This window comes from Tamandua tetradactyla, chromosome 2 (assembly GCF_023851605.1).
Source record: "Tamandua tetradactyla isolate mTamTet1 chromosome 2, mTamTet1.pri, whole genome shotgun sequence".
Classification (NCBI taxonomy): domain Eukaryota; kingdom Metazoa; phylum Chordata; class Mammalia; order Pilosa; family Myrmecophagidae; genus Tamandua; species Tamandua tetradactyla.
In genome coordinates, this window is record NC_135328.1 from 63,138,707 (window position 1) to 63,166,644 (window position 27,938).

At 40.1% G+C, this 27,938-nt stretch overlaps 1 protein-coding gene and 1 long non-coding RNA gene across 10 annotated transcripts in view; one reads left to right on the top strand and one right to left on the bottom strand.

Annotated features, from left to right (window-relative positions):
• Positions 1 to 14,687, bottom strand: TMEM215 (transmembrane protein 215). Of its 6 annotated transcripts, none has more exons than XR_013170361.1 (6): positions 14,272 to 14,687; positions 13,017 to 13,887; positions 10,778 to 10,895; positions 10,055 to 10,099; positions 7,557 to 7,664; positions 6,531 to 6,695 (listed from the first exon to the last, which is right to left on the bottom strand). XR_013170361.1 is itself a non-coding variant. In XM_077147969.1 (2 exons), exon 2 carries the CDS (start codon positions 13,827 to 13,829, stop codon positions 13,125 to 13,127), a length of 705 nt encoding a protein of 234 aa, XP_077004084.1. In that variant the 5' UTR covers positions 13,830 to 13,887; positions 14,272 to 14,687; the 3' UTR covers positions 12,464 to 13,124. The 6 variants fall into 6 exon arrangements, 1 of the variants encoding a protein (XP_077004084.1); XR_013170360.1 differs by lacking the exon at positions 6,531 to 6,695 and adding an exon at positions 6,763 to 6,954; XR_013170362.1 differs by lacking the exons at positions 6,531 to 6,695; positions 7,557 to 7,664 and adding an exon at positions 1 to 579.
• LOC143673445 (uncharacterized) overlaps positions 14,636 to 27,938 on the top strand; it is a 24,028-nt gene continuing 10,725 nt past the window's right edge. The window contains exons 1-3 of one of the 4 annotated variants that reach the window (XR_013170365.1): positions 14,636 to 15,122; positions 16,298 to 16,451; positions 25,624 to 26,095. This is a non-coding gene — a long non-coding RNA (uncharacterized LOC143673445). Of the gene's footprint in view, positions 15,123 to 16,297; positions 16,452 to 22,571; positions 22,829 to 25,623; positions 26,096 to 27,938 lie in introns of those variants that run through there. The other 3 variants (XR_013170366.1, XR_013170368.1, XR_013170367.1) reach the window with 3 other exon arrangements.

Sequence of the window (27,938 nt, forward strand, 5' to 3'; positions counted from 1 at the left end):
AGTGCTACCTGGAAACACCAACAACCATTGGGCTGACAGTAATTGTCACGTAAGCCCAAAGCCTGGCAAGAGTCAAACAGAAGAAGCAGGGATGGCTATACTGGTTGTGAAGCTGATGTTAAGGGGGATCAACAAATAATTGGCCAGAAATGATCAAGATAAGTGATCCTACCTCTTGCCACTACCAAGGACTGTTTGTAAATTGTTTTTCCTCAAAGAGTTTCCTTTAGAAATATATTTGTTAATTATGCTTAATTTGTTCTTTAATTTTCTTTGTCTTTAAGGTTTTTTTATTTTGAAATAATTTCAAGTTACAGGAAAGTTGCAAAAATAATACAAACCCTATACAGAGAACTCCAACATATCCCTCCCCACCCCAGGATATCCAGGGCCACCAATTTTAACATTTTCCTACATTTGCTGTATTATTCTACTTATCATCGGTCTATCAATCCATCATCGACTTATCTTTTTATCTTTATCCATCCATCCATGCATCCATCTGTATCTTTCTGAACTTTGGAGTACAGGTTGAATACATCATGCTCCTTGAACATTTAATACTTCCATGTACATTTCCTAAGAACAAAGATATTCGCTTATATAACCATCTTAAGTACAATGATCAAGTTCAAGAAATTTAACATTGATACAAAGCTTACTGCTTATAGTTCAATTTTCTCATATGTCCCCAAAATATTCTTTTGAGCCTCTTGTCCTCCATTATTAGATAAGGCCCAGGATCATTTGTTGCATTTAACTGTCATTGTCTCTTTAGCTATTCACTTAATCTTAATTAAAAATTAGTGGAAAAAAAAGAGTTAATGTAATTGTCAACCAGAGGCTCTGATCAGCAGGAGTGAAACTCTATTACTACATGGAATTGGGATAATTCTAGTCAAAGGCATAGGCACTTTAATTGGCCAATGTGGGCTTAGTGTGAAGAATGTGCCATTTCTTTCTAGTTTTATGAAATAACGAATAGCTCTCAACCTTATTTATGGACCACTGTAGAGAGAGGGCTTGCCATAGTTTGGGATGCTTGTGTTAAGTCAAAATCAAATAGATTTCTTGGTTGTGGTCCACCTTTACCAGGTCTGTGCCTTGTCTTTCTGAATACGTCAATCCTGGGGGCCATCATTTGGCATATGTTCAGTGGGTCGATTTAAATCCCCTGTTGTACACCAGCACACAACCAGAACCTAAGGAAACTTATGATGTGGGTATTAGTAGAGCCCTGCACACCTCTTTTACTTGCCCCCTCACCTCTGGCAGTATTAACAATTTGTGATTTTTGTGCAGGGAGCCTATTTTTGTATAGGAGAATTCTATAAAAAAGAAGATAATGCTTATCTTACAGAGGTGTGTTAAAGTTCCTACATCCTACTAATGTATAGAGCAATGATTTAATATTTTATTTTCAAATAAATGTTATTGTCTAAGACAAGTAGCAGGATAGCCATTGGGATTAGCAAATGTTGTCAGCATTATTGTGTTGAGTACTCTGGGCAATTCCGAGGCTGGGAAGAAAGAAATAACCAGACAGGAAAATGGCTGTTTTGGGAACATTGAGAGGATTTGGGGACCATTGATGAGGCGGAGACATGAAGAGAATGGAGAAGCCCAAGGTAATACGATGATAAAACTTCAAATCTATGCGATTAGAAAAACTTATAGTGGAACTTTAGTTTTCAAACTTATAATGGAGCTGTGGGGTAAAGAGGACTGAAGAGGCGCAGCAGAGAGAGGGGCAGATGCCTTTCCCAAAGGAGGAAATGGGGAAGAACAGAGATTTTCCCTCAGAAATTTCTTTAATCCATATGTACTCTATGTAGCAGGAAGAGGAAACCATTGAGATGTGTGTGTGTGTGTGTGTGTAATTTTTTTAGGTTATACTTCAGATGGAAGAGTCAAGTAGTTCAAGACGAGACAGGCAAAGCTGAAACAATACTGATAATTGTGAATATATGCTATTAATTTTCTTCAGCCTCCTCCCTTCTCCTTTAGAGAAAATTGTCCTTCAACTGGCCCTGTATGTGTCTACGAAGATTCTATTCTCGAATGTTACAATATGTTTCTTACACTGGGGAATTGCTCTGGATTGAGAGCACACACAGCTTCTCCTGTGAAGTGATGTGAGCCAATCTTCTGGCAGGGGTAATCAGCTGACATCTTAGAATGGCAGGCAGCCTGCAAGAAGCATTTCTTGTGGGAGGCTGGAGGAATCTGAGATTACACATTTGATAATGGTGTATCAAAAAATGATGGGATTCTGAGGGTGTCAGATGCAAAAGCTCAGAGCTGATTGTTGTAGTTGTGATTTATGTTGTCAGGGCCAGGAATCCTCAAGATTTGGGAGGAGGGTATGGTAAAACATTAAGAATCTTGAAGAAAGTTTTGGAATTCTTCTCAGGGGGAGAAAGATGTGTGTATGAACACACACACAAATATGCGTATATTTTTAGGGAGTTCAGTCATGCACCCCAGTAATGAGTTTAAGAACCCATTATGTAGAACACATTTTCTAGAGTTATGTGGATTCTTTTAGTTTTTAGAGAACAGAAATGCTTTGCAATGATCTCCACTGTGCTAAAATCAATGTTTTCTATAGAACAAAATCTTATTCTCCTCATTTGCTTTCTTACTAGGGTGTTTCCTTTGTGGAGGGTGAGGGATGACACTTGGCAAAGGTCATTTAAAAACTAGACTCTGTGGTTGCATCTGTTGTGGAGACCTCACTTTCAAGAGTTTTGTCCTTTGCTCTTTGTCCTCCTGAATCTAAGTTCAAGCCTGTTTAAGGGGCTCAAAGTCCAGGATGGATGTGTTTCAGAGTTCAAAGAAGCTTAGTCAGTGCATTAGTCAGGTCAAGAGTCCACATGAGCACACACCATGATTCATAAGCTAGAAACATTGCCAAGTGAGAATCTCCTTGATATAAACTGAGAGAAGATATCTTCCAAGTCTCAAAAAGCATAGAGAGGACAGATAGGAGACACCGTGTCACTTAGCAAATCCTGGTGAACCCTGGAGTTTGGAAAGAGATAAGTTTGGGATGAGTAGAAGAAGTTTTTTTCATGAAAACAAACTTCTAGAATGCTTTTCCTACAAAAAAAAGATAATAACAGGATGAAAATATAATTATTGTGGATTATTTTGAGAAACATTTAGAAGTTAGTGACAAGCAGGGTAGCTATATTCTCCCATGAATCTTCTTGATGATATTGATCATTGATAAAAAGCCCACATTTGCATGATAGGATATGTTATGTACTAACCTCACCTTGATTTATCTATTTTCCTTAGTCTTGATTTGCTCACTTATTGTAGCTGACATGGTTAGGCTCCACCCATACCCCTTCCTCACTCTTTCGGTACACACCAACCCTACAGCTTTCCAAATGCAACACCTGCTGCTCATTCCTGTGTTTCCTCTGGCCATGGTGTTACCAGACAAAGGCTGTGAATTTTCTTGCCTAACACGCTCAACAACCAATTCCTGAGACACTGGGGTTTCAAAGTGAGAAAGAGTTTATTACTAGATGTGTAGTGGGAGAGCAGATGGCCTAGTGGCCCAAAATCTATCTCCCCATACTGCAGTAATTTTAATAGTTTTATTAGAGAAAGGATGGGCAGGGTTTAAGATAATGAGCACATGGCCCCAAATGATGTAATCAGAGGGGATCTAATAATTGAGCATGTGCAGATTGGTTACATGCTTAGTCACAGAATGTGTGTAAGAAAATGGCAGAATGAGGTTTGGGTCACTTGTTGGTTAAAGTCTAAGCCACTGTGCATTGTTGGGAGGGCCCGTTTGGGTTGGATCCAGTCTTGAATATCAATATCACTGTGGGCTCGGGGTGGCTAAGTTCTGGGTTGACCCAAGATCCTTCGTTAATAATCATTAGGGGCTGCCTTTAGTGATGACAAGACTCTAAAGTAGAAAAACTGGATAACTGGATACAAATGAAGGCTAGTCACAAGTAGTCACAAGGTTTTACAATCACGGGGCAGAAGATAAGGGCTATACAATCATTATCAGAGATCAAGGCAGCTGGATTACAACCTAGAGATTTCAGGTATTTCCCTCTGTCTACTCCAATATACCAGAAAGCAAAAAGGAATATCTATATAATGATTCAGTAATGAAAATCATCCCTTAAATCCTGATTTCTCAGTTGCAATGGTAGCCTACTTAGCATGTGTCAGGGCATGGACTTGGAGTTAATGCTTTCCTAAGATCAGTCTTCAACTAACGAATGGTGGGAGTTGGTTGATAAATCCCTCAGTTTCCTCATCCCTCAGGACGGCCCAACTCTGAGGTGTGTTCTACACTGTCTCCCAGAGTTCCCCAGCAGAACTAATTCCCAGTTCTCCATAGCTGTGACCCACTCAATATCACACCCTGACTGCTTTCTTCTCTTACCAGATTAAGATGCTTTTCAGGATCATGTCCTAAACAAACTACATGCACTTAAATCCTTGGCTCACCTTAATCGAGACACTTAATTAAAAAAAATCTTGTTGTAGAATAGGTAGGCTTATAAATTGCCTTTGTTTTAGGTGTTATGCGGAAATTCTTTGGGTGATAAGGCGCATACGCAGATAGCCAGCCAGCCTGGAATGTATGAAATGACAGCTTTGTTAGATCAAAAGGCCGTGGAGGGAGAGAGGGGTGAATGAGGACAGTGGAGGGCTCAGCTGGGTTTACTTAACCTGGGCTCCTGTGAGGGTCTATGGGGAGGTGGGGGTGGGGTGGGAGTGGACGTAGGGGTGGGGGGAGATGGGGGGAAGGTTGGAAACTCCTGTGGGTCCTGGTCTCTTGTCTTTACCATAATCTAGGGGTGAGAGCGAGGGCTTTCCATCAGACAGTGAAGACGGGAAGTTTCAGACTATATGGTATGTAATAGTAAGGGATGTTTGAAGAAGCTGAGGGCAGCTTCTTATCATCCAAACCATATAAAATAACAGAGTTTGCTAACTGCAGTTAGCCCGGGCAGGACTAATTGGGTGGTTGCTCAAAAGGGACACTTATGACTATGCCAGGCAGGATGAGGTGGCACCAAATATAATTAATTTAATGCCATTATAGCCTTTAATCATTTTAGAACATTGCAGAGTATAAATAAATACAAATAAATGATAGTATTGTCTTTTATCCAATAATAGTATTGTCTTTCATCAGTTTTTGCAACTTTTAATTTTGAAATAATTTCAAATACAGAGAAAAGTTGTATACCAAATGAGCACAAAAATTTTTATATATCCTTCATCCAGCTTCCCAATTACTCTTTACTAGATTACCACATTTGCTTTATCATTCTGAACCTTTTAAATGCTGCAGAGATGATGATGCTTTCCCATTAAGTACCTTGGTGTCTGTTTTATAAGAGTAAGGACCTTCTTTTATATAATCATACTACAATTATCAAAGTCAGAAAGTTAACATTGATATGATATTATTATCTAATCTACAAATTTTTTTTCAAATTTTGCTAACTGTTCCACATAGCAATTTCTTTTCTCTGTTTCGGGATCCAATACAGGATCATGCATTGCACTTAGTGACAAGTCTCTAGTCTCTTTTTATGTGGACTGTTTCTTAGTCTTTGTCTTTTATAACCTTGACATTTTTGAAGGGTACAGACTGTTATTTTGTCGGATGACCTCCAATTTGGACTTTTCTTCTTGATTAGATTGAGGTTACTCACTTTTGGGCAGAAATATCACAGAAGTGGTGATGTTTTCTTCTCAGTGCATTATGTTAGGAGGCACACGATAGACGTTTGCCCTGTTACTACGGATAGTAACTGATTTCTTGGTTAGGATGGTACCTGCCAGGTTTCTCCACTGAAAAGTGATTATTTTTCTTTTTTAAAAAATTATTAAGTATTGGGTGGGCCATGATGACTCAGCAGGCAGAGTTCTTGCCTGCCAAGCCGGAGACCCGGGTTCAATTCCCATGAGAACGAAAAGAAAAAAAAAATTATTAAGTATTTTGTGAACTCTCTTCTCATAAAAAGTAAAGAAGTGTTCAAAGCAAGATGGGGACTTATCAAAAGCATATAGGAGCAGCTTGAAGGGGGCTCCCACTGGGCCAAGTCTGGAACAATTTGATCATTTAAAAAAAGAGAGCGACATAAAAATAACCCATTGAATAAAATAATAATCCATGAGATTCATAGAATAAAGGAAGAAAGATGACGATTTAGCAACTATTATAGTAGTAGTTAATTCAGGCAAGAATCATCAATGGATGCTAAAACTTTGATTATTGGGTTATAGTAATATTCATCAATATTTACATAATCCAAATCATTTTTACAAGCAAAGGGCATTGTTAGGGCTTTGAATAAATGCCAAGCAGAATACCATGTCCTCCCTAGACTTTATATTGCCTAAGATAGAGAAGCTTTGAATATACAGATCATTACAACACAAAGGAGAAACTGATATGGTGTGTCATGTAAGAGAAAAGTGAAATTATCCAAGAAAGAACTCTAGACTGAATGTATCATGTGTCTGACCCAGTATAGAAATTTTTTAATATTGTTCCCCACACTGATGGCATCCCCAACATCAGGTGTTTTCAATGAGGAAGAAAGGCTGCTAGTCCCTGGGTCTGACGAGTGAGAAAGGAAGGAGACGTTTTTGCAGGAATCTGTTCTTGTGGTTTCCAAGGGAAACAGTGGTAGAAGCTGCAACAAAAAAGGAGTGGGAAGACTGTGGTTTGGCACAGATGGGTTATTTTATTAGATACTTGTGCATTGGCAGTTACCTGGACTGCCCAGTAATGTTGGATTATAGAGAACATTAAATTGTTGGAATATTGATAAGTAACAGATTTAATTTCTTCTTCTGGATTTCTTGGGAAGACTTTTACCTTGGGATTTACTTCCCCCATCATCCATTGGAGCCTGAATATATTACTCTCCCAGGGTCATAGTTCAGTGTCCTCTTTCACACAGTTCACAAACATGAGTCACGGGGAAGAAAGAATAAAATTAGCCATTGGAATCCATGCACACAAAGCATGATTAAAATAGTTCAAGAGTTAAAATAATAATACAGCAAACCATTCTTTATTCTGGCTGACTGAGAAAGCTTCCCGGATCTCTAGTTCAATCTCTATTTCAAAGTCACCATTGGAACCTGGGTCAGATACCTGTCCTGTGATCCCTTAGCCAGAGTCATGCTGGGGAACTCAGGAGTGCTTTATCAGGAGGAGGAATCAACCAAGAATTGTTGAGATAAGCCCAATCATGATGGGGTTGGCTATTACCAGAAGGCCAGAAGTCTAAAGACCAGGGTCCAGAGAAGGTTTAAACCACCTGGCCTCCTTCAGATTTCCTGTTGCCAATCAAAAAGTCCAATTTTGGGGCAAATGGTCTCCGCAAGGTCTGGAGACAGCAGGGAGTTATGAATCCAGTTGAACCAGTTGGAATAAAGGATTGGGCTCTAGTTACATCAGGGAAGATGAGGTACACTCACCTCCCCAAAGAAGAACCCCAGTGAAAGGGATTAAATGGACCATTTTTTCATTAATTCAAATTACTTACTGAGTACCTATCCTGTGACAGCCATTAGATCCAAGTGTTGCTACCTGGGCATTGCAGGACCCAGAGTCTGCACCAGGGTTGGGGCTGTAAAACCAACTGAGAACATACCTAGGAGGGTAAAGAGACCCAAAACCAGCATTATTGGCCTTATCTGGGGATTTCTTAGCACTGTAGAGTCTAATGAATCAGAAAATCTCTGGGGGTGGTCCCCACAATCTGTTTTAACAAGCCCTATAGGTAATTCTGATGCATGCTAGAATTTGAGAACCACTGGCCTATCTTGACTGGCTAAATTTTTAGGTGAGGCTAAAGAATGCTGTTTAAGGTCCTATAGGGTGGGACTAGGAAAGGCAGGGATTACAATTTCCTATGGATTTCTGCCTCTCTAACACATTACCTTGGCATCATAAAGCTTTTTAGAATTCCTAAAATTCCTCACCAATTTTCTGGTGTCTAGGGTGAAGGCAAGACAGGGCAACCTGTTGTTTCAATCCATGGGGAAGTTAAAATCTGGAGGGAAAATATATTCAGCAGATACATTTTTGCCCTTATACAAACTCTTCCTGCAGAGGAAAGGGTGGTTGGTTGGGGCACTGCTATTGGGCAAACTGTAATTGTTAAAGACCAAGAAAATGAGGGTCATTGTGGGGCTTATGTAACTTTTTCTGGCTTTGAGAGGCCCAGCCGTGACCTGGCTCTTCTCTACCTGCCCCACTTCCCACCTAGCAGTACACTCTCCAGCCATCTGATGAACCCTTACATTTCTTTAGACATGTGTCATGTTCTTTTCTCTCCTTTTGGTCTTCATATGCACTGTTTTTTTAATTTATTTTTATTTTTTTATGGCTTAGAACACACTCTGTCACCCAGCTCTTTAACAAGCTACCTCTTTTTCATTGTTCTGGTCTCATATTGAACATTTTTCCGCTATGAAACGTTTCCTGATTCCTGTCTCTTCTCACCCCTTGCCCCCTGGCAGGTGAGGGTTAGGTGTCCCACCATATGCTAACACCTTCCCTTTGGCCCTTGACATGATCTTTTTATTCTTCAACCTCCACACTTGGCTGTGAGCTCCATGAAGGCTCACGCTTATCCCTAAGCCAGTATTTGTTGAGTGAAAGAATAATGGATACTGGGCAGGCTTGTGGAAAGGGGATAAGATGAGGATGGAGACCTGGGAAGGCTGACAAGAGCATAATCAGTGATGCTTCTCCTGTGTTAGAACCTCCATAAGGCCACTCCCAATTGATCCAAACATGCCTGCCCTTTTGTGTAAGTATCTGTGCAGCATCGAGTATAAACTGATTTTTATTGGGTGCCCATAGAGTGAGAACCCTGTAGTAGGCAATGAGAAATCAAAGACACAATTTCTGACTCAATGATATTTACATGATTGTATGTCATCTGGACAAGAGGCTGAATGAAATTCAGTCCTTTATTGAGATACTTGGTTGAGCCAAGCATTTATATATATCTCCATCCTCAGTTTAGTTTTTTCCAGGAAGGAAATAGAAACACAGAAAACTCATGGATTGAGTCTATTAAATTCCAGAATTTCCAGTTCATTTGTAAAAGTCACTAATAGGTAATAATAAATATATATATTAAATATATTAGGAAATATATGGTGAGGTACTTTAAGAAAATTCTTTTTAAATATTACAAAGTAGTTATTATTGTCTAAGTCTATTTGTCATTTGGCTTGTTGAACATTATGTTCTTGAAAACTGACCCCACTGTAATTTGATTTTGAAAAACACGACTACTGGTACCTTAAATTGGGAAATGCTTCATATTTACTCTTAAAAATCCAAGCTCAGCTCCCAATGGGGAGATCTTTTTAATTAAGCCTTATTTTGTCTTCCACTCTATTTATTGCATCTACATGAGTGAAGAGACATCCTGAACAACAATATGGAGCGTTTGATCCATTATCAAATTTCTGCCCCCCTCCCAGCCCTATCTAATAAGGAGATAACCTTTCTATGGTAAATTTTCATCTCTATGGGCATATGACAAATAGTGGCACAGTGTTACCAATAATAGGAACAAAACAAAACAAAACCAAGAAAAACATACAAAGCCATCCATAAAACTCAAATATCTGGCCTCCAATAAAGAATGGCATGATAAATTATGGCACATCACAAAGATGGCATATTACATAATCCTTTAATGATAATTAGGAATACTGCATAAAACATGAAAACATACATAAGATAAAATTAAAACAGATAAGAAAAGGACATGATTACAATATGTAAGCCGTATATGCATATGGAGGGGGATAATATGCTAAAATGGAAATAGTTCAGTTAGGATAGTGGGATTATGGATTTTCAAAAATGTTTTATTTAAGGTAATAAAATAATACTAATGACTGTGAGTTCACCAAATATATGAGGCTGTGGTTGCGGAGGGGAGATGTTAATAAATAAATAAGTAGAGGTTGGCCCTTACAAAAGGGAAAAACATTTAAAAGAACAAACCGTTCCTACCTTTGCCATTATCTGCAGCTCACTGGATGTTAAGAGTCACAGTATCTAAAACATTTGCAAAGTAACTGGTTAGTGGGGTTTGGTAGAGAGCCTGAAATTAAACTATATCTGGATTTTGTTTACCATGAGAATTGCAATAAGAACTAAATCTTGAAACAGTTGCCTAAATATGCTCCAGTTTGGGAGTCTTGGCTGAATTCACACTTTGGAATCAAGAAACAGTTTGAAAAAGAACCCATGTGCATAATAAGTAGGAATATAGAGCAAGAGAAGTTCAATAGAGAAAATTTCAAAAATAAAATACCTGTTTACAATAAAGTTGAAATGACTATTTGGATTAATAACAACATAGAGGAAACTGATGACTACTTATATTTACATCTGTCTCGAAGCTCTTAAAGACTAATGAGAAAATACCTTCATTTCTATTACGTTATTATTAACAATTTGCTAAATTTTTCATTGGAATCAGTTGCTCTGTTTTCCTCTAAGGGGCTGAAACAGTTTTCTGTCCCTGCTTTCTCTCCTTGTTTTCCTTCACTTCTATGTTTGTTCGGAAAAACCACAGTTTTACCCTGAATGTGATAAAACACCTTATATCCCTAAGCTAGTAGTTGGCCCTGGATTTGGAAATTGGAGGCTGTGGATGCATGTGTGTTATGTGTGTTATTTGAATTGCATTCAAGAAATCAGAAAGTAACCTTTCCAAATCCCAAACCCTACCTGAAACTCTGAGCATCTCTTTTCAGATCTTGTATAAGATTTGATGAGCCTCTGTGAACATCTCTCTCTGATGTCTCATTGTCTCCTCACCTCTAAAGATTTCCACAGTGGCAAACACCTAAGAGAAAGTTTTATTCCTAAGGGTTATCCAATACTTTTCATCTTCATGGAAATATGATTTCCTTCTTTCAAAATTCACTAGATTACTAAAATTTCATCTTTACGGAAATATTATTTCCCTCTTTCAAAATTCATTAGAATTATTAAAAGGTATTGTGACTTCAGGAAACTATTCTTACTCATGCCCTGGATCCAAAATAAATTACATTTAATGCAAAGCAGTGCATCAGATAATGTTGGGCTATACCAATATCTAAACTTTATTCTTCAAAACTATTAAACTCCCAAAATTTTATTCCCAAAAATGCATTATGTTAAATAAATAATATTTGGTAATAAAACAAATCTGCTTTTATACCTCTATAAGATTGTTTTGAGTAGTAGCAAGAATTCAATCCATGCCTTATAACTGCTATTGTGAATTTTATAACTTTAGCATGCATTCTGCTATAACTCATTTTTCTGGGCAATATTTAAAGCATCTTTGACATAATATCACAGAATATTCAAACTGGGAACGAATGATAGAAATAATGTAGTGTAAATTAGGCTCCCTCCCCCCATTTTATAATGTAGGAAACTGAAGTGTGAGAAGATGAAATTCTCCCAGAATCACACATCCCATTTTCTGACATTGAAGCCCTACTAAGGAAAATTACATAATTTAGAACTTGATTTGTAAAGTGTGGTTTTTAAGGACATGGTTTCTTAAGACAAAACAGTTGCTACCTTTGCATTCCTTAAGAAAGTATTGTAGAGTTGGGGCTGACATGTGTAAAAGAAGTATGTCCAAAATTTTTGTACTCAATTCCCCTTTTGAGAGAAAGTGGTTGAAGCTGTCTGATCCTTTAAAATAATTAGCTGTTGAAAGATGCAAAATTATCCTTATCTTTAAGATGCAATCTACTACTATTTCTATATATGATTCAATGCTTCTCTTTACATGGATCAAACAGTATTCTGGCTGATTGCCCTTCTTATCTATCATAGTTAAACGAGTGAAACAGGAAATACATTTTAGGCTTTCATTTGATTTTTTTCTTCAGCAGCATAAAAGTAAGCATGAAATAATACAGACATTTGTCATGTACTGTTCACAAGTCAGATGAGTGTAATAAAATCTGGGTTTTAGTTAAATCTAGCACATTAATTTTTGTTTCAGAGGCATTTACAATCTGGGAATGTTGAACAAATGTACAAATAATGACAAATAGTGATGCTTCCAAAGGTTTAACTATTGCATTTCATGCAAACTCAGCATAAAGTCCAGAACTGCTGTACTGACTTTAAAGTCTTCAATTTGCAAAGACATAGAAGAAGAAGAATTACCAACATGTCTCTCAGAAATGTCAAACACTTGTATGTATACGTAAAATTCATTTTGACTTAATGAAAACAAACTCTAATTCTTTAAAATACTTTAAGTCATTTTGCACTTGATGAGGAAATTATACATGAATGAAAGTAAATGTTAAAAAAAAACACTTCAGGTAAAGACCCAGTAAATCAACTGAGATGAAGAGTTTAAGAAGTAACATAGCCATCTAAAACTGTTTCATATAGCTGGTCACGTTTTACTTTCCTTCATTTGAAGTCCCCAATCTTGGTAGAGGAGAATGCTACAAAACTGAATTACATAATTCAACTGTCTTTAACTCTCTCTCACTCTAAAAATCATCTCCTAAGAAGGGATTTAGTTATTCTATCATGATTTTTTTTTTTTAATTTCTCAGCAAATACCAAGTGTGAAGAGCTTTTCACCAGGCAAAAATACTTTCACACAATGGAGCATTAAATTAATGTTTCTTTCAACTTCTTCAGACATTAAAGCAGCTCAGTTTCCCTATAGATAACCCATGTATCATTTGATGCCCAGTATCTGCAATCCACTCTAAATGTACCTTGCTTTCAGCAGGTGCTGGGCAACATTTTGGGGATTATTTTACAAAACATTCAACATTGTTTAAAATGTTAAAAAGCAAGTGGAACAACTCCTCCCTTTTCTACTCACTGCCTCTTACAGTGATCTTGACCCTCATCACCCTTCCCTAAAATGTGTCCCCAACATGCCTATTTACATGACTTTCAAGCACCAGAGGTGTGCACACCCATCACATACCAGGTTCATTTCTAACAGCGTGAAGGCTGTTGGAGCACGGCTGTTTCCTTCCATTGGGAGCTGGGTGTACTTATGTTCCATCAACATAGAAACTCTTGTATGCAAAGCTTAGACTATCGTCTCGTGTTCCCACCTGCCTTGACTCTGATTGATGTAACAACAGTATTTGTCATAGGGGCTGTTCTGCTTGTAGGAGCAAACGATGATACTGTCCTGGGGTACAAAGAAGATGCTGTCCTCAGGCTCAGGACACTCAGACCTGTCCCAGGCTGAGCACTTGGCGTCCAAGGCACTGTAGGCGAGTGAACTGCCTGAGGGACAGTAGCCGTCCAGGTATCTGGATGTCTCCTGATGCCCACTTGGGATCAGGCTCTGGCATTCTCCTTCCTCTGTGGGCGTGGGAGTGGTGATGGAGCTGGCAGTAGGCACCTCACTCTGTCCCTGCGGGGGAGGCTTCCCCCTGAGGCTCGCCTTCTTAGCCAGCTCATCTGAGCTCCCCTTGCCCGACTCAAGGTCCGAAGGGGTCCTCAGCAGTTCCACCACTTCCTTGTCCTTGGGTTTCCGGAAGCAGGGCAGTTTGCGCGCCCAGAGTAGCTCATTCTCCGGCCACTTGGTGCATCCCTCGGTTTTTCTGGCCAGAGCAATGGCTGCAATGCCTGGTAGGCAGATGGCTGGCCCGATGGCCAGAAGGGGGATGTTTCCCAGCGTCTCCCCTTTCATACCAGAGACGGTGAACATGAAGCCAAAGACCAGGAAAACACTGACCAGGGCCACCACCAGCCCAGTCCTCGGGTTAATGTCATCAGGCCTCATCTTTCACTCCATCCAGGTTGGGAGCTGCTTGCTGGCCAGGGAGCAGTTTTCCTCTCTTCTGTCAGGTGGAACCACAGAGGGTTAAAAGACAAAAATCCAAGTTTCCTCCTGCCAGCTCTTTCTCTTCCTTTCAATCCCTGCCTCTCTTGCACTCTGTCTCTGACTCTACTTATCTGTCAATCTTGATCTCTGTCTTCTGCCTCTCTCTGTGTCTATCTGACTGTTTTTTCTAGCTCTCTCTTTCTCTTCTCTTTCTGGCTCTCTGGCTCTTTTTCTGTCTCTCTTGCTCTGTCTCTCCCTCTCTTTCTCTTGTAATCTCTCTCTCTCTCCCTCTCTCTGTCTCTCTCTCTCTGTTTTTCTCTCTCTCACTCACTCACTCACTCACTATTTCAGCCACTCTCTCTTTCATATAAACATCCACCAACTAGGGTCATCAAGGTACCTGAGGTTTCCTGCCGTCTCCCTGGGAGCTGGGAAAGAAGTCCGTCTGTATCTCCTTGGAAACCTCCACAGCAGCTGTCCTCACGGCTGGCTTCCTTGTCTCTAGGAGGAAAGCCTGGCTTTTCCCACTGATTGTCATCCAGAGGGTGGGACGTGGGAGCGTGTCTTTCCCAGCAGTGCCCGTCGGTCCCCAGTGTTCTGGAAGCCGGAGCCGATGCACAGCCCAGCGCTGGGTTTTGGCGCCGAGCGCCTGGCGCTGGAGGGAGGAAGGACTCAGTCCAGGAAGAGGGAAAGCCGCGCGCGGGCCTGGCCTCGTTACATCACATTCAGAGCGAGCTTAGAAACAAATACGGACGCACGGGGGCAGGAGGGTGGCAGACCCTGGGGAGAGACCATCCGGCGGGGGGGCTGCCCGGGGTCTCATCTGGGGGTGCCTGGAGCAGCCCGGGCTCCGCTAAGCAGGGCGGCTGGGCTCGCCCTCGCGCTCGGGGAGCGTCTGGGGTGCGAAGCTGCCGCCGGCGGGAGACCGGGACTCTGGTCGGTTTGTTCACCGGGCAGTTGTTGGAACGTCAAAGTCTGACCTCCGGGACCGAGGTCCAATGGGGCAGAGATGGTAGCTGGAGGTGACCTCAGGGCACGTGGAGCCTTTTCCTCCAGTTACAAATTAGGGAGACCAGGCAGACAGCGGCTTCCAGGGGCGGTTTCAACCCGCGGGTCTCCGGATGCGGGGTCTGTCCCCTTCCAGAGGCCCTGCGCCCGCGGGACACTGGAGCGCAGACACGAGCGCCGAGAAGGAATTAGTGGTGGTGGTGATGGGGGCGGGGGAGGTTCTGGGTTTCGCCCCGGCCGCGGGTGAGTCACTGGGGTTCCCTCCTCCTGGCATCCCAGCTCGGGACCCGGGAGCACCCCTGGAACCCCGATCCCACTCCGCCTCGACAGTGGCGCTAGCCAGTCGGGCTAGTGCGAGGGAAAGGGCACCCTGGCACCTCCACTCCCACACCCCGCGCCCAGCTCTCAAGGAGTAGATGGGGTCTTGGATAGCCGGTCAGGCCGACCACCCTGAGACATAATTTCGGCTTTGGGCGATTCTCTCCTCCCTCGCTGAAGCTGCCTTGAGAACCCAAGGCTCCTTCCCATTCGGTTGATCTTTCCGCGGGGGGTGGGGTGGAATGGGTTCCTCTGGCCCCAGAGGCTGTGCATTTAGGCTCACAGCGGGAGGAGGACGCTGGGCGGCCATTCTTTCATGTTAAGGCACTAACTTGGTGGGAAGAGCTATGACATCCAACAGATAAATCCCCTTTCCCCACTTAAACCTAGCAGGGTTTTCTTGGACAAGTGATCAAGTGATTAACCTCTCTGAGAATCAATTGACTCATCTGTAAAATGAAGATATTAATAGTGTCTATATGGGGGAGCATTATGGGGATGTATTTAATGTAAAATGTAAAGTTTGTAGCACAATACTTATACATGGTCCCTATTCAAAAAAAAAAGGTTGAAATATGTGTATTCATAGTGTCATAATCAGTGTTCTCATCATCAGAAATACCATTTATTGAGCAATTATGACTTTTGTAATGCAGCTGCAGTGCTTTTACATTCATTATTTCATTTATTTTCACAGCCCTCATTTTCCAGAGGGGAATGAGGTTTAAACAGGCTGAATCACTTGAATTTGAACTCAGATCTATTACGACTTCATTGCAGGGGTTTCTTGATCACATGTTCTATGTTTGAATCCCCTCTAGAACATCTCCTCTAAATAGATACAAAATTTTGCTTTAATACTTCCAGGGGTGCTGAATTCACCCCCTCTGGGTGTAGCACATTCTAATTTTAGATGCTCTGACTGTTAAAGTGTCCTTCCCTATAATGAGCCAGTCTCTGTCCCCCTATAATATCCATCTGCTTGTCCTAGTTTTACCATTTGAAGCCCCACAGCACAATTAAATCCCCTCTTCTATATGACAGCCCTTCAGATAAGGGTAGATAGTGATTCTGTGCTCTTGGGTTTTATTTTCTTTAAGCTTAAGAGCCCTCCTTTGGTCACCAAATGCAAATCCATTGGCTGGAACTTATTCCAAATGCAGTTCAGATGGAAGAGCAAGTGAAAAAGTGTGGAGATGTACCTAAGTAAAGTTTCTGGAAAAACCAGCATATGATATCTTCAGCTGGAGACATGTAAGGCATGAGTCAAATCATAAAGGGCTTATTTGACTGGCTATGGACCTTTACTTTATCCACTAGGCAACAAAGAAATGCGGAAGTATTTTTAGCAGGGACCAACAAAAACAAATTCCGCTTTTGAAGATACTGAGAACAGATTAGATACTAATGGCAGGTTAGATACTGATAGCAGGTTAGAAGGAGGGTTGGAGGCAGGTAGTCTGGAAGTGGGAAAATCTGTTAGGAAGGCAGTGCAGTAAGCCAGGCAAGACATGATGACACTGACCAATACAGGCTAGTAGGGGTGGTTAGTAGCAAGCAGATTTGAAAGGTATTTAAGGATGGAATCAGGTGTCTTGGGGCACAGCAGAGTGAGACATAGGGAGAAATCAAGGCTGACTACCACGTTTCTCCCTCAACTCTGTGGATCTGGAATCAGACTCCTAATTTTCCACTACATCATCTAGCATATGTGTCATTTGTACTCATGCCCTTTAGATGACTACTGCATCTATGGGCATAAAACCATTATTTAAGAAGGAGCAAAGTGTAAAGGGCAACAGTGAAGTGCCAGTTATTTGATAATTTATTTCAAGAAAATAATGGTTTTCCTGGAAATGCACCAAGTAGATTTTTGCATATATCTAATTGGCCAGAGGGATATCATATGACCACCCCTAGCTGCAAAGGAGCCTAGTAAACCAACTTTTTAAATATACTTTTGTGTTTTTGATGAGGTAAAAATCTATTGTCCATGGTGGAAAAAAAAATCAGGTTCTATGAGAGAAAAAAAGGAAGAATGAATATTAGGAGAGCAATTAGTAGTGTTTGCTACAACTATTGTTGTTTTGTATTGTATTGTTGTTTTTCCCATCTTGAAACCCTCTTTTCCTTTGCCTTTGCTAATACAATTATATCCCAGTTTTCCTCCTAGCTCCTGGCCACTTATTTGTAGGTTATTTTGTAAATTTCTCTTTATTTTTATTTTTAACAAATCCTCTTAGAAATGGTTGTTCTGCTGATCTGAGATGCTGATGTTCTGCTGCTTCCCTTCTCTTCCCTTCCATTCCCTTCCCTTCTCTTTCCTTCCCTTCTCTTCCCTTCCTTCTCTTCCCCTCCCCTTCCGCTGCCCTGCCCTACCCTCCCTTCCTCCCTCTTCTGTCTTCTCCCTTCTTCTCTCCACTCCTCTCCTCTCCTCTTTTCATTCTATAATAGTCTCAAACACCAACTGTATAGGCTGATGATGCCTACATTTATCTGTCTAGCTCTGTCCTTTTCCCTCAGCTTCAGATCTATAATATCTGGTTACCTGTTCAATTATTCTATCTGGAAAACAGACACTTCAGATTCAAATGTCTCAAATTTAACTCATTATATTTCCCTCAAACTTGCTTTTTCTCATTTGAGCCCATCCTCCTCCCATTAACCCATTTGAGAAACTTGGGAATTTTCCTCTACTCCTTCCTTTCCCTAACCACCTACATCCAATAAATCACCAAAGTCATCAAAGTTTTGTATCCTACATCCCTTGATCATTTCCTCTTCTATTTGTGACCTTGGGCAAACTGCTTTATCACAATGAGTTTCAATTTCCTATGAAACAAGGGGTTTAGATAAATATCTAGTTGAGGTCCACTTCAGCTCTAATATTCCATAGTTCGCTGACACTTCTGCAGGGTCGAGCTGATATCATTGTGCAGGTGCTCTGACATGGTACAGGAAATCAGTGTGGGCTCTAAAGTAAGATTGCTGAGCAGGACCCTCTTTGACTTGTAGAAACATCTCATTCCATTCTGACTTTTAAGTTCATCTGCTTAGATATTAGATAAGGCTGATACAGATAGCCACAGGAAACTTCAATTGCTGTTAACTCTACACCCTATTCTTGAAGCAGTTCCTTCTTAGAGGTAATTCCACATGGCCTTTGAACAGCAGGCAGCGATAGTGGGTGGGAGTGAGAAACATCATCCAGGGTCGCATTACTCAGAGGCAGCAAAGGCATTCCCAGTATTTAATTTCTTGCCTTTGTAAACTGACTACACAGGGATTTAAAATTTTTAAGCAGTTCTTACAATGCTGTATGCATATACAGCCATATACAAAAGCTTTTCAACAGAAGAGAAAGGAAATTCAGGTTGAAATGAAGCTTTAGTATGTGAGTGTTTTAAGAGGAAAACATGGAGCCTTTATATCTGAAATTACAAAAATCATGGGCTGCTAGCATCTGAAGGTATCTTATGGAATATCTACTCCAATTCCCTATTGTACAGATGAAATCCAGAAATTTTCATTCATTCATTATTACTTGAGTGTTTTATTATGTGGTTGGCACTATGCCAGGTGTTGGAGGTACAAAGTCAAATAAGACACGGTTTGCCTGTACAGAACTCACAATCAGAACAAGATATGTATATTTAGTCAGTATAGTATTGCGCTGGTATGAAATGATGTATGTACCCTAGAAAAGTCATGTTTTAATCCTAACCCCATTTTGTAAAGGCAGCCATTTCTTCTAATCCTTATTCAGTATTGTATGTTTGAAATTGTAATTAGATCATCTCCTTGGAGGTGTGATTTAGTCAGGAGTGGTTGTTAAACTGGATTAGGTAGACGTGTGTCTCCACCCATTTGGGTGGGTCTTGATTAGTTTCTGAAGTCCTATAAAAGAAAACATTTTGGAGAATTAGAGGTTCAGAGAGAGCAGAAAAGAACGACATAGCCACAAGAAGCAGAGAGCCCACAAGCCAGCGGCCTTTGGAGATGAAGAAGGAAAGCACTTCCCAGGGAGCTTCATGAAACAGGAAGAAAGGAGAGAAAGCTAGCAGATGATGCCTTGCTTGTCATATGCCCTTCCAGCTGAGAGAGAAGCCCTGATTATGTTCACCGTGTGCTTTCTCTCTTGAGAGAGAAACCCTGAACTTCATCAGCCTTCTTGAACCAAGGTATCTTTCCCTGGATGCCTTTGATTGGACATTTCTATAGACTTGTTGTAATTGTAATTTTCTTGGCCTTAAACTGGAAACTAGAAATTTATTAAATTTCCCTTTTAAGAGCCATTCCGTTTCTATTATGTTGCATTCTGGCAGCTAGTAAACTAGAATAAGTATAGATTATTATGTGCAACAAAAGACCATCCAAGTCTGAATGGCTACAATGCTCATACTACAAATCTGTTCCATGTTGTCTCTACTCTGTGTTTCAGACTTTTAGAACAGTCTCCATTTGGGACATTGCCTGTCTTGTAGTGGTGGGTAAAGAAAGCAAGGCAAACCACATGCTGGGTGTTAAAGCTTATACCCATGTCTTTGTCATCATCAGGTTCTTCCTTCTTTCACTTCCTTCTATATATGGCTAAGCTATCATACAGTAACAGAATATTAGAGTCTGGGAATGCCTGAAATTTTGAAGGCTAAAGATGGGAACTTTTGTTCATACTGTAAACATTTTGTATTTGTCTCTGAGACCAATAGTGGGTGTTTCACATTGTGCTGGAGAGATAATCTGGCATCAAAGACCTTATTCCCTAGTGTGGGATTAGTCCCTTCCTGGTATGACAGCAGGAGCAGACGTGCTCAGAAGCACAATGAACGTGACAACCAGATAAAGCTGTGTCTATTTCTTCTCTAGATTTCTTCTGGTATCTGTCTGCCTACCTCTAGCCTTTCTGTTTCTTCTTGGTTTTGGATTTTTAGTTCAGAGCCTGAAAACCCACTGGACATGGACCCTGTCTGTCTTATCTCCAAATTAGGGATGCTCTTTTGGCTGTAGTAACAGAAACTCATTGGAGTTAGTCTAAGTCAGGACAAAAGTAAGCTTACCAAAAGGATTCCAGGATTTTCAGAGAACTCAAGGTCATGTATGCAGTTGAAGCTGTAGAAAGAGGTTGAACCAGGGACTCAACAATACCCAGATCTTTCTCTCATGCTCATTTCTCCTCTCACTGTGTTTTGTTTTTTCCTTACAAATTATAATTTCCTCTTTTTATCTGGTTTAACATGGAAAAGCATGGTCCCCATCAGCTCTGTTATTTTACATGTTACCGATTCATTCACCTAGAGATAAAATAATCCTTCAATCTTAGTCTTAAAGCCCCAGGGAAAGAATTCATTGGATCATTTTGGGACAGGGACCCATCCATGGTCCAGTCACCTGTTAGGTGACATGGTTGCAAAGAACTTCTTTGTTGTAATAATAGGGATGTTAGGGAGTATTGCCCAGGAGAAAAGGGTGGGATGATTTGCTGGCTGAGTTGCCAACCCAAGAAGGACCTGGTATAAGTCTTTTGTACCCATCATCCTTCTAGAGTCTAAATTCCTTGAGAGCAGAATCCGTATATCTGAATTCCAAATGGCTGTGAGATGTGTCCAGCATAGTGAGAAAAATTCCAAGGATAGTATCTACTATTCAAAGACAATAGTAGGGCCAAAGTCAAGAAAATGAGAAGACTTTATTGAGTTATATCAAAGAAAAATGGAAAGAATGGCACATTTATGGTTGAAAAGACTGAATATGATTTAAGATTTCAACTGTTCCCAAATTAGATTATAGACTTACAATTTCAGTTGAAATCCCAATGGAATTTTTCTTGGACCTTGAAAACATGACTCTAAGTTCCATCTGAGCAATTACACATATAAATGATAAGAATACTTGGAAGAAGTATAGTGTGGAAGAAGTATAGTGTAAAGCCTTCACTAATCACAGAAGGAAATAAAGTTAAGGGTTACAATAATTAAACCTGTCTGGTATGGTATAAAAATGGTCACACATATCAATAGAACTCAGACACAGTACTGACAGTATTTATTAAAACTTAGTTTTAAGATAAAAGAAGTATAGAACTAATGGTTTTGAGAAAATAGTCTATTTTGAAAAAAGGTTAAATTCTGTTCTGGAATAACTATAGGACCCTTAGAGACTTCTGATGTCGCTGTTTGACCCTTTTTTTGTTTGTTTGTTTCCTAGGAGTTGGATAAAATTAACACATTTGTTACTATGTTCAACTGTTCTTTTTTTTTTTTTATAGCTTGGATGCAGCTTCATTCAGTGTTTTAACATGATTACTTTACAATTAGGTATTATTGTGCTGTCCATTTTTGAGTTTTTGTATCCAGTCCTGTTGCACAGTCTGTATCCCAACAGCTCCAATAACCCATTATCTTACCCTGTTTCTAACTCCTGCTGGACTCTGTTACCAATGACATATTCCAAGTTTATTCTCGAATGTCGATTCACATCATTGGGACCATACAGTATTTGTCTTTTAGTTTTTGGCTAGACTCACTCAGCATAGTGTTCTCTAGGTCCATCCATGTTATTACATGCTTCATAAGTTTATTCTGTCTTAAAGCTGCATAATATTCCATCGTATGTATATACCACAGTTTGTTTAGCCACTCGTCTGTTGATGGACATTTTGGCTGTTTCCATCTCTTTGCAATTGTAAATAACGCTGCTATAAACATTGGTGTGCAAATGTCCGTTTGAGTTTTTGCCCTTAATTCCTTTGAGTAGATTCCCAGCAATGGTATTGCTGGGTCGTATGGCAATTCTATATTCAGCTTTTTGAGGAACCGCCAAACTGCCTTCCACAGTGGTTGCACCATTTGACATTCCCACCAACAGTGGATAAGTGTGCTTCTTTCACCGCATCCTCTCCAGCACTTGTCATTTTCTGTTTTGTTGATAATGGCCATTCTGGTGGGTGTGAGATGATATCTCATTGTGGTTTTGATTTGCATTTCTCTAATGGCCAGGGACATTGAGCATCTCTTCATGTGCCTTTTGGCCATTTGTATTTCCTCTTCTGAGAGGTGTCTATTCAAGTCTTTTTCCCATTTTGTAATTGGGTTGTTCAACTGTTCTTAAGTCAGTTATATCAAGATTTATTTCACCCTATAGAAGATAGACTACAACAAAGACGGAGAAAAGGCAACTTCTCCACTATTTCATATTCAAGGCTCTTTGTTAAGACATTATGTTGGACCTTGTCTATGCTTTGTTTGGAGAAGCGAGAAAATTTTGACTTTTGCTATCTTGAATTAGGTAGTTATAATTGAATATAGTCATGGGCTTAGAATTTCTTTCCCAGGTAAATAGATAAAAGGGTCTTACAGCCTCCTTGTTTTGAAACAGGCACTCTGCAATGACCAAGAAGCTTGGCTACAGGTTAGGGGGAAGGTTGCTTCATCTGCCTTGACCACCAAATGAACCTTGCCTGCGGGAGCACAACTGGGTGTTGAAACTTGCTCAACTTTGGCAGAAGGCTGGGAACATGCACGGTGCTATCTAAATCATATCTGGCATTGCTTTGAATAGGAATTAAAGGTAGTGAAAACTCCTTTGGTCTTTTTTTCCCTGGTGATAGAATCTTGTGTCTCGGTGTATTTTAATAAAAGTAAGTTCAAGACCAGAGAGGGTGTCATTTATAACTTTGGTAGATTCTAAGATATCTCATATACATCATATTATATTCCAAAATAAACTCTAGATGGATTAAGAGATTAAATGTGAAAAAAAGTCATAAAAATTAGAAGAGCATATAAAGTAACATTAAAATAATCTCTGAGTGGAAAAAAACTTTCTAGGCAGAAAATTTATCAAAGGCATCGCATATAAACAGATAGGCTTGATAATTTAAAAATTAAATTTTTCTTAACACAAAAATTATTAACATAAAAGCAAGCAACAGTGTTGGAGAAATATGTGACACAAATATGGCAAAGAGAGTACAGAATTAATATTTAAAGAATATTTAAAAATCAATTTAAAAAGTACTAAACCAAGAGCAGACAACTGTGGCTCAGTGGCAGAGTTCTCACATGCTGCACCAGAGACCCAAGTTCAATTCCCGGAGCCTGCCCATGTCAAAAAAAAAAAAAAAAAGTACTAAACCTCAATTTTAAATGTGTAGAGAACATGAACAGAAAATTCATAAGAGGAGGAATATGCATGGCCAATAAATAGAAATGTTTGACCCCAATATCAATGCATTAATTGGTTCATTTATTCAACAATGATTATTGAGCATATACACTGTGCCAGGTTTTAGGTTCTAGGGAGAAGCAAAGAACAAAATAGACAAAATTATTGTGGAAAAACAAAACAAAATATGAGTATATAGGTGTGTCAAATAGTAATTACTATGGAGAAATATCAATCAGTGTAAGGAGGACAAAGAATGCTGGGGTGGTGTTTGCTATATTTTATATTAAGATATCAGGATGACCTTACAGATAAGGTGACATTGATGCCCTGAGGGAAGTATAAAAATCAAGCCTTGAAAATGACGAAGGGAAAGCTATTTCAGACAGAGGGAGGAGTAAGTATAAAGGTCCTGAGGCAGGAAAGGTCATGGTCAGTTTAAAGAGCAGCTAGGAGGCCAGTGCAGCTAGAGCAAAAAGAGCAAAAGAAAGTGGAGTAGGAGATGAGGAAAGGAAGCAGCAGAGACTCAAGTCATAGAGGCCTTCAAGGCCATGGTAGGGACTTAGCTACTACTCTGGATGCAGTTGACAGCTGCTGGAGGCAGTGAACCCTCAAATCCAGACAATGAGGCTCTGAACTGAATCTTTACTTTAGAGGCTCCACTCTGGCCCTCCTCCTCTCCCTCCTGCAGTTAAAGGGGCCTTGTGTTAGTTTGCAAGCTGCCGGAATGCGATGCACCAGAAATGGAATCACTTTTTAGAAGGAGAATTTATTAAGTTGCAAGTTTACAGTTCTAAGGCCGTGAAAATGTTCAGATTAAGGCAAGGGTATAAAAATGCCCAAATTAAGGCATCCAGGTAAAGATACCTTGGTTCAAGAAGGTTGATGGGTCAAGAACACTTCTGTCAGCTGAGTAGTCATGTGGCTGCTATCTGCTGGTCAAAGGGGGTAGAGTTATGCTTTAAAAGGCTCTTTCTGGTTGTTATGTAGGCAATAGATTTAAGATAGGCCAAGGTCAGAAGCAAGGAGACCAGTTGGGATGTTATTGCAATTATTCAGATGAAAGATGATGGTGGCTTTGACCTGGGTGGGTGGGAGTGATGGCAAGAAGTCGTCATGGTTTGGATCTATTTGAAAGGTAAAGCTAATGGATTGATCATATGGTTGTTTGGTGAACAAAGAGGTGGAGAGTCTTGCAAGGTTTTAGATGTAGGAGATCCCAAAACCTGATGAACCACCCTGCCCTGTAGCCCTCATCTTTCTTCTGAACAGTGCTGGATGCATAGTAAATTTCAGAATCATTGATTTTCTCTTTAGTTTGGCTCATGGTGACTTTCCTTCTCTAGTTACACATGCTGTGTCTAAAGATACAATAAGCTCAATCTCATTAGTTTTTTTTTTCCCTAAAAACATATTCCAACTGTTCTGATTATGATTTTTAGTGTTTCTGAAACTCTTCAAACATTTTCAAACAAGCTCTTGATTTTGCCCCACAACTGGAGAGCCTTTCATTGTGCCTGAATTTTTTTAGCACTCAGCGTTTTGGCTGGAACCATCATCATCAGGATCATGTAGCCTTTACAGTATATGGAAGTGAAGCTTTATCAGAGATTTGGGGGGAGTCCAGATAGATTATAATGCATGTCTTTATCAGTTAGATCTCACTGGCTTTCTGGCTTTCAGATATTTAGCAATATTCCTGGTTTGCTAATGACTTTCTTATTTTCCAGGGCGACTGTGATGGAATTAATTTTAAAATTCACACATGCAAAAGTCTTTCATCTCATGACTAGATTTTGGGAACATGTAGAAGGGTGAGGCATGTGTGGTTTCTCTGCCATGTTAATCCAATCTGCAGCTTCATTTATCATGATTCTATAACACCCCAGTGTGTTGCTATAACTTAATTCTTATAACCAATATATGTTTTCCATATTAAATTAACATTGCAATCAACATCTTTATATATAATCTTGGCATATGACTCTAATTGTTTTTAAAGTCACCCTTTTAATGTTTACTGAATAAAATAGTTTGTGGTCTCTGTTTGGGTTTTCATAAATAAATGAAACTTTTTAATCGTACTTTTAAATAAAAAGGTTGAATGTCAGTGCAGTAATGTGCTTTATTTAAGAAGAAGAGCATGAAAAAACCAGGTCAATCTTTAGTTTGGAGATCAAATCACATTGGAATTATCTATTTCCAACTCTTCGTGATTCCTAACAACCCATTTTCTTTCCCTTTCTTTATTCCCTTACCAAAGATCCTGTGCAGAATCAAAAGAGAGACAATGTGGTGAAAGATCTAAGCTGCTGAACAGGTTTAGTCCTGCAGAGCAAATGGATATCTGACCAGCACCATTCGGATGCCTGAAAGGTTTTCATCTTTGGAACCATTAATTGGATACTTTTAACTTGCATCAGCTTTAATTTCTTAAGTTAAGAAATGATTTGTGAAGGCCTCTTCTGGACTTTGTAGTGTGTTCTGCACAATCTATGAACTCTCACGAACTGCAAAGGTTTTAAAAATTCAGTTAATTTGATATTGAAAAAACAATTAAGTGACTTTACATCTCTGGTGGCCCTCAGTGCAATAAGGAAAGTTAGGGGTGTTAATGTAACCTCTTGCAGGGATCCTTGGTCACCTCTCAAGAGGTAGATAAGGCAGGAGGAGGTGGCAATGTAGCAATGTAGAGTAGGTATGAATGCAATCAGGGTTATAGGAGGCACCCCAAAAATATTTGTTAAATAAAGAAATCAAACTTAGAGCCAGAAAGAAATCAAGCCTCTTCCAGGTGCATCTAAACAATCATCTTTCAAAATATCTTTTAAAAGTGACAGGGGAAAAAAATAATGCCTTTGTGATTTTCTAGGATGAAAACAGGGTGAGACACACGATGTTGATTAGTTCAGACTTAGGAGGGTCCTCAAGGTCCAACCCGAGTTCAACATGAGAATCTATTTGCTCATCTTTCAATTTTCTCCTTTTCCCAATTAATCCCATACTCATTCCCCTCCTGTGAGGGAGTTCTATAATGAGGAAGGAGGCAAGATGGACTTAGGGGAACTGTAAAGTTGGAAAAATATGGCTTTGTTCATTTAGCTTTTAATGTTGTTAGTGTTTCGGATTTTATTCATCTGGTAAGTGTGGAGTAGTATCTCTGTGTTGCCTCAGTTTACTTTTGCACTTTATTTTGCATCTTGAATTATTTTGAAATAAGTCATAGACATTAAGACATGCCATTTTGCTAAGAAAGCAGCACCCCACCTAGCAAGTGGTCAATATTTTCTTATTATTACCAATTCAAATTTCCACAACAGCTCCCAAAGACATGCATATTTGAGTAGTTGGAAAGTAGCATCTCCCATTGTAAATCAGTACAGCAACTTTCTGGTTACATATCAGCCTCTGGAGAGTTTTCCTAGTATGACAGAGCTTTCTTGATTGAGTCTGTTGGATGAGTCTTGGACAGCCTGTCTTTAAAACGTGAGCCAGGCCATCAATTCTTCTGTAAATTTGGAGTGGGGACACTGAGAGGGAAGTGTGTCAGTTGTGCGGTACCAGCCACCATTTCAAGCCATGCATAAGAAGAAAAAAAAAAAAGGAGGCTACAAGAGAGTGAGGGGATGAAGCAGATATGCTGGGAGAAGTTGAGTTGAGAGAACACCCAGGTCCTGAGCAGCAGGGAGAACCCTCAGTCCCTGATGCCTGTTTTTCCCAATCTCAGTGTTAGGGTAGAAGGGCTTTTCTGTGCTCCTCATTTTCGTGAGGGATTTTTCCTGATAAAACATTGGCCTCTCTCCTCTCTGGGGAGGTGAGGTCAATATCTAAATTTGCCAATTAGAGTGGGAAGAATAAGTGATCCTTCTTGGCTTGTTCTTCTTGGAAACGGGCTGCCCACAACACACAAGCCTTCAGTTCTCCCCCTTTGCATGGGGAGGCACTCGCTGCTGCTTCTCCAGGAGGAATCCCCCATGTCCAGTGTTTCCAGAACAAGCTGTGTAAGTTAGCCTAACCCTAAAGTCAGAATTAGCAAGCATGCTTAGCTGGAAGACTGAAAGTCACATCTTCCAGCCTCGCCTCCATCAGTAATAAATACCATCTTTTGGCCTCTGTTAGCCACTGCTTTGTGTTAATTCTCAATTTCTTCAGGACTATATTAGGGCAGAGGAGTAGATTTATTGAGTGCCTCTCAGGGAGCCCAATATGGAGCTTCCCATGAAGGCCAGCAATACTTCCTGCCTTGAGATTGGTGAGATTCTGTGATATCTTTTCAATAATGCCCTCTTTGTTAGATTTAGCTTAAGTGACTTTTTCTTCCTTGAAATCAGAAGAGGCTTGGGTAGTATAGTGAATTAAAAGAAAGATAAGGGCTTTTCACTGTCATGATTCCTCAGCATCTCACATCCTGTCATGAGGTCCTTCAGAGACCACCCTTGCTACCTACTTATATAAGATAAACAGCTTCTCCCTCTCCTTCCAGTGTCCTGTCTGGGTTCGTGCCCCCATAAATATCAAAAACAAACTCCAAATCCCCACTGTTGCTTTACCGACTGCTACAGCCCCACCCAAGTAATA